Source organism: Fundulus heteroclitus, unplaced genomic scaffold (genome assembly GCF_011125445.2).
Source record: "Fundulus heteroclitus isolate FHET01 unplaced genomic scaffold, MU-UCD_Fhet_4.1 scaffold_714, whole genome shotgun sequence".
Lineage (NCBI taxonomy): Eukaryota > Metazoa > Chordata > Actinopteri > Cyprinodontiformes > Fundulidae > Fundulus > Fundulus heteroclitus.
In genome coordinates this window covers 22,619-29,222 of record NW_023397159.1, presented here as the reverse complement: position 1 = coordinate 29,222, position 6,604 = coordinate 22,619, and the positions used below count along the sequence as shown (strand labels likewise).

The window sequence follows — 6,604 nt, the reverse complement described above, 5'->3', positions numbered from 1 at the left end:
ACTGATTTCCACCAGTCATGTTATTATCCCACAACCATGTATACAGCTTATTGCCTAACAACAAAACTTCATCCGACATATCGGAATGCCAAGAAAAAACGTTGATGAGCTTATGCATGATTAGAGCAACAATAGTTATGGCAGCACATTGACGTCCGTTGTATTTAAAGAAAACATGACCCTGATGAAATGTTCCAAGAACAAATCTGTCATGCTGAACTGGCTTGGCAGTATGGTGTGGTTCTACAGCATCTTTGTCAGTAATCAGTTCCCCACCTGTGTTAAAGCTTGAGGATTTGCATTCCACGAACATTGGCCTAACACAGTACTGATATGTGTTTAATGCTTCACAAAGTTTGATAATGTGCAGTATTAGGTCATTGAAACATGTGTTAAACACCACTACAGACGTACCCATTACTGATGGCAACCCCTGTGAATTGCGTGTTCCACAGTCCACAATGACTAAGTAGTCATTATGGTGGATAACAAGACACACCGCACTGTGAAACTCAAGGACACACATTCCATATGTCAGTAAACAATGTTTAAGCACATCACTGCCTTTCACGTCTGATGTGAAATCAAAATTCCCACAAGCAGCCTCGCCAAGTATCACTGACCAATTCTCACCAAAGATGCTCTGTTGGTCCACCAGCTTACATATGTCAGACATTTTGCTACTATCCACTACAGTCTTATCTACATGGGCTAATAACCTTTGACCTTCAGCATCAATCTCAGCAACATCTGATGACTTCCAAGTACAAATGGGAGACATTTGGTGCTTAATTGCTGCTACAATTTGCACTTGCCCTTATGGCATCAAGATCAACACAAGTTTTATGATTGTGAACATGTCTACCAGCAATAACAGCTGTTGGCAAAACCTCTGAACAAATGCACAGGATGGGTGAAACAGCCTGACCTGTTGGTGTTTGTCTTCGCTTTCCATCACCCCTATACTCACCCATCTACAATAACCACAGAAGAAAACAAATTTTATGAAGTAATAGACACCAAACATCAAGACACCAATGTAGTTGTGAAAACAACAACATATACATGTTTTGCAGCATGTCAAAAAGTCATGAAACTATGACAATGATAAATACTAATAGAAGTAAACAACTTGAGCCGAAACACAATGCAACTAAGAGAAATAAACTACAATAACTGACGTAAACAACTGCATTAGCAATTACAGATATATTACAGATAATGTATTTCAGGCATATTGCATCAATGTCATGTACAACCCACCTCATGTTCATTTGCATTCACTGGACTTGCAGTTGGACACTCAATGGACTCCCCATGACTGGGTGACGGTTTTCCATCAAAGGAAAACACCTGCTGTTGTTTTGACTTGTCCTTTAGCACAATTAAACAACGAAAATTCAGAATGTATGCAGTGTGGGAGAGAATTATCAGTAAATTCTACGTAAAAAAAATTACATTACTATTTTATCAAGATTACCTATAATGTCACACACATGTACTTACTTTCTTCTCAGGAGTGACATTCTCCATATTTATAGGAATGGTCACCATTGGAGTACATGAAACCTGAAAAACAACAAGAAACACATAAACAGACAAACATAATTCACAACATTGAAAATCACAATGCTTTTGATTATACAGATATACTGACTGAAATGCTTGCTGTTTAACACACAGACTTTAAATTTGACCCAGTACACCTTTTGTTAACTTCAACACAGTCTGCAATGTGTCATTTTAACACTAACAGCACAATACAAAGCTGACATCATGTTCAGCCTAATTTTAATGTGTTATATATTACCTCTTGGTCTGTGTAGACATCATCATCTGAGGATGGACAAACCTCTTCCATACCAACCAACATGTCAGGTGAAAATCGTCTTGGATTCAAAGGAATGTATTTGTTCTCTTGGCCCTCTACAGAACAACTTGTCTGTTGAACACAAACATCAACACAACAAAATCATGTTATCTATATAGGCAACAATTCTCTCTCCCAGTTTTAGAAAACTAATACTTTCTGCCCAATGTTTTCACTGTACTTAAGCAAATGTATACCACATTTTTGCAAAGTTCAGAGGATATATATTCTGTAATCATCAATATTTTCCAAACATATGACTTTACTAATGTCATGATGATCCGCCCTTGATTTTAGAAAAATCCAGTGTAGTTCCCTTGACATATGCCTCTGTGATGACACATTTACAGTTTTAATGACAAAGTATATTGAAATTACACTGCTTTTCTACTTGTAACACACACATTTACTCTGTTACCTTTTTACCCAACCCCACTACTGTCCATTCAGATAGAGGTGAAGGAGTAGCACGTTCCAACCCTTTCACAACCACACGAGGTGCAAATCTAGGTTGGTAGATTTGAGATGATTGTCTTTGCACCAGTTGTGGCACTTCCATTGTGTTTAAAAAGTTATATGATGCACTGCAAAGCTGGTCTGACAAAACAGGCATCCCAAAGTCATCACTGAGATGGACCTGCACACATACAAAGACATAAAAAAATACCACTGGAAAATTGTAGCATGTTAATTTTATATAATTAATTCTTACTTACACCATCATAGGACCAAAGATGAACACGGTGCATGGGGAATTCATCATTGATACAATGATACTTCACTCCTGAAAATCCCAATGTATGCACATAGGGTTTCCCCCCAGACAATAATTTTAGTATACATCAACATTAAGAACAGATTATAAAAACATGTTTATATATCAAATGTATTGTATCTGTTTATTTCCTACCTACCTAAAGATTTTGACCTGCGGTGGAATTCCTGCTGGAAAAACATCTGTTTTTCAGCTGACTCTGTTAAGCGTGGGACCATGGCAGTACAAAAAACCTGTAAAAAGCGTATTGAGTTATTACAAATAAAACAACAATACCATTGACACATACTGCGAAACCCACAAAGTAGCACCTTATTAGGCCAGCGACTTAGGACCGCTTTTAGGTACTTCTCAAATGCAAGTCCCGCCTCCTCTGGAGTTTTGCTGGAAATTAGATTGTTGGAGGGTGCCATCACACATATTGCATCAGGTTCACGTGGCAAAGTCACATGCATGACCTCACGCTGAAGATCTTTTGCAGATGCTCCTGCAGTTGACATGATTCCAAAGGCAATGCGTGTATTGCGCAAAGGAACATATCCATCTGCTATAGCACGTAGATGTGAATCTCCAATAATAAGAACAAACTGTAAGACATAAACACAACATTATATTACTTGCAACCTGAGACATACTGAAAACCAAAAGTTACTCATAAAAAATAATTAGACTATATACCTTCTTATCATGTGTCTTTTCAGAAATGACCAACTTATGACAGCGATTAGTAATAGCACTAATTGGCCAATCTGTCACTTTGTGTCGCATCCCAGTACCATGACCTGGTAATAATCAAAGAGCAATGATTTGGAGAAATGCCACTCCCACATAATACATTACATATAGCCATGAAACAAAACAGATACAGATATTTATACTTACGTGGAACAAAACGGCAAGAAGGCCTTTGAATCCCGATACGCTGCACTTCTATTCTGCGACGAGCAGCTTCAGAACGTTTGTGAGACTTTAATCGGGGCATCTGCAAACACACATTCAACAAAGGAAATTTAGACATTTCAGTCTTGGACCCATTACATCAATAGATATACGTAACAATACAGGAACCAGACATAATCAGTGTAAAAAAAAAAATACAGTTTGTCATCAATCCATTTTTGGATGCCAGGATTTACTTTTACATAAACCACAGAAGCAATGCTGCCATTAATAATAATAATAATAATGATGATATATTGATCCCACAATGCACATATTAACATCTACATTTTATCCTATCCCTTTGGAGTGCAGTGGGCTGCCCGTGTGCAATGCCCAGGGAGCAATTGCCCCTTAAGGGTGTTGCTAAGGAACACAAAGTGCAGGCTGTGAGGATTGAACCAGGTACTTGCAACCTTCTCAGAACACAAAAATATAAACTCAATTTCTAATTAAATACATAAAGAAATGTCATGGCCCAAATTCATACTGTAAGAACTACAAGGTAGTATACACATGAAAAGATAAGCATCTAAATGTCAACTGGGTTTTACCTTGTACAGGTTTGTTCAGAAAACTATATTATTGCAGTGTTGACACTGAGCTCCAATATCAGCATAGCATTGACTGTGGGACACTATAGCCTGCATATACACATATATAGTACTCCACATCAATAAAATTAACCATAATAAAACCATGTAATATATGAGAAGTACATTAAATAACATTTTCAATAACTACTACTTTTATAGGCCTTTATAAATCATGGCAAGCTTTGGTCATGATGGATAAATACTGCAGCATAATGTGTGTTTCTGTGAACAAACAACATTGAGATGAAATGTGATGTTTTGCCACATAAAAATTGAATGTTATGTGCTACTACCACAATGGTTTACACAAAATTTATAAAGAACATTTCTTTTGTTGTGTGTATATAAAAATACAACAACATCAATGCTGAGTAGACATTTACATTTTGACAAGAAATATAGTTTTCATTTCAGATAATGTTTCTGGTTTAAAGCTTACATGTAAATAACAAATGTGTTCCATATATCTCTATCACAGGTCTAACTATTTAAACACTGTTGTCCTTTCTAATATTGTACAAAGTTAACTATACCATCAAAACATATCTTTAAACACTGACCAAACCATCCTTTAAAAAAGAATGCCCTGCACAAACAAATGCAGACAAAATTTACAGTACACATAAGATAACCAAAAGATGACTGGAGGTACTTCTTAAAATACAATAAGCAAAAAACCAGGCTTTCAGGAACATTAGGTTGATTTTAAATAATAAGTAGCAGAAAAGTTCTTTAAGAACTCTACCTCATGCTCCACAGCAAGGAAAAACATTTATTCAGTGCGAAATACCCTTTAGTGACAAAAACCATTAATTACACCATCATTAGTACAAACACCTGTTATGTTGAAAAGTGCATAGCTGGGGAAAAATGCATGCCCTGTCACGAGAGCGAGGCTCACTCTGTACAACTGCATTTGGACTAGGAAACAATATGAAATATGAACTACAGACCTAGTTCTTATATAATTATATTAATTATGCTTCAATATATCTGTCATATAAAGTACTGTGGTTATTTAGCAGATTAATTTGCCAAATTACAGGTGTTATGAAAGACACATTTACATTTTTGACATAGGTATGGCCAATTAATTTTCTGTGGTGTCTTGCAAGACACACACAACACTAAACTGTGAATGCCAACTAGACTCTTTAAACAATAAAGGTTTGTGTAACTGAAGATCAAAAATGCCTTTACACAGCGTTCACAGACCAATATGATGCATTCTTAACAATCAGGACCATGGGACAATTGAACCTTACAAATGTAACAAAACTCATAGAATCATATTTATCCTGAAACAGTGTACCCTGTCATACATACTAAATGCTCTAAATAATTTTCCGTTATATTTGGACATTCACTTTTGCAATATTTTATTTTAAAAATGTACAATAATATAGCAAGATATTATTAACGATTTCAAAGGGCTGTTTGAAATGCTTTTGAAATACCTATTTTCTTGTCAGTTTAACATGTTCCATTGTTAATAAACGCACCATAGCTTTATGACGCTCACCAAAGCATCATGCTGATATGTAAACACGCTTCACAAAGCTTTGCTGTTTTAAAACTCATGTCGCTTGTCGTGGTTTATAGTTGTGTCCCAATAACATTCCACAACAACGAAATCAGCCGTGCCTACGACAAAAAGTATGGATTTCATGTTATTCTTCACAACTGTAGTTTTTTTTAAATGAATCTGCCAAATAACAGTTTTTCCACGACACGTATATTAAAACGTGTTCATACATTATTATTAGAACAAGTAGCTCCGTTGTTCATGTTAATCCATTTTCCTCGTCGACATACAGTAACCTACAATGTATACGGTTGTTACTGCGCACGTGTTGAAAACCGAACTATAAACACTCTAATAAAAGCTCAACGTCTGTGTACATCTTATTAAAAGCATGACTATGTAACCTACCTTAACCAATTCCGCTCCTGCAGACAATCGATTTAAAGACGGTTGAAGAAAGTAGCACAACTATTAGGTTGAAAAACAATACTTTGAGCACAGCGAAAACGACTGCAATCAAGGTGTGTCTATGAAAGAGTAAGCCTTTACGGAGAACACGCAGCTAACCTGAAGCTCGGAAAATATCCCACGTGACTGAACAGCCCCCAACCACTGAGCTATATAATCATAGACATCATATACGTAGACGCCCCATTGTACGCTGCCTGCCGCTGGGCCGACGTGCCTACAGTCTCATTTTAATCATATGTTCACAATGCTCGTGACCTTTCAGACAGATTACATATATTTATTCAGAACCAAAACTATTTAAATTGAAGTCAAACTGGATGAAAAATGTACATGCACTTACATATTTTGCAGTTATATATTAATCTAATATACACACAATTTATACACACATAAATCTCTCTCTCTTTCTTCAAATATATATATATATA

General features: G+C 36.2%; 1 protein-coding gene across 2 annotated transcripts; it reads right to left on the bottom strand.

Annotated features, from left to right (window-relative positions):
- Positions 1 to 769: 769 nt before the first annotated feature.
- Positions 770 to 6,384, bottom strand: LOC105924820. Of its 2 annotated transcripts, XM_036134004.1 has the most exons (11): positions 6,114 to 6,384; positions 3,528 to 3,627; positions 3,324 to 3,427; positions 2,957 to 3,232; positions 2,785 to 2,878; positions 2,587 to 2,654; positions 2,289 to 2,507; positions 1,811 to 1,942; positions 1,507 to 1,569; positions 1,264 to 1,374; positions 770 to 974 (listed from the first exon to the last, which is right to left on the bottom strand). In XM_036134004.1, the coding sequence occupies exons 2-11, from the start codon at positions 3,625 to 3,627 to the stop codon at positions 789 to 791; spliced, it is 1,353 nt and encodes a 450-aa protein (XP_035989897.1). In that variant the 5' UTR covers positions 6,114 to 6,384; the 3' UTR covers positions 770 to 788. The 2 variants fall into 2 exon arrangements, with proteins under 2 accessions (XP_035989897.1, XP_035989896.1); XM_036134003.1 differs by lacking the exon at positions 6,114 to 6,384 and having other exon boundaries at positions 3,528 to 4,000.
- Between the last annotated feature and the right edge of the window lie 220 nt (positions 6,385 to 6,604).

What these genes read in the sequence shown, in the direction of transcription:
- LOC105924820 (XM_036134003.1), bottom strand. Translation starts at nt 3,663, where the DNA reads ATGTCTAAATTTCCTTTGTTGAATGTGTGTTTGCAGATGCCCCGATTA. An exon ending in TTCTTGCCGTTTTGTTCCAC is followed by an intron (nt 3,428 to 3,527) that starts GTAAGTATAAAT and finishes GATTATTACCAG; the next exon opens with GTCATGGTACTGGGATGCGA. An exon ending in TAAGTCGCTGGCCTAATAAG is followed by an intron (nt 2,879 to 2,956) that starts GTGCTACTTTGT and finishes CGCTTTTTACAG; the next exon opens with GTTTTTTGTACTGCCATGGT.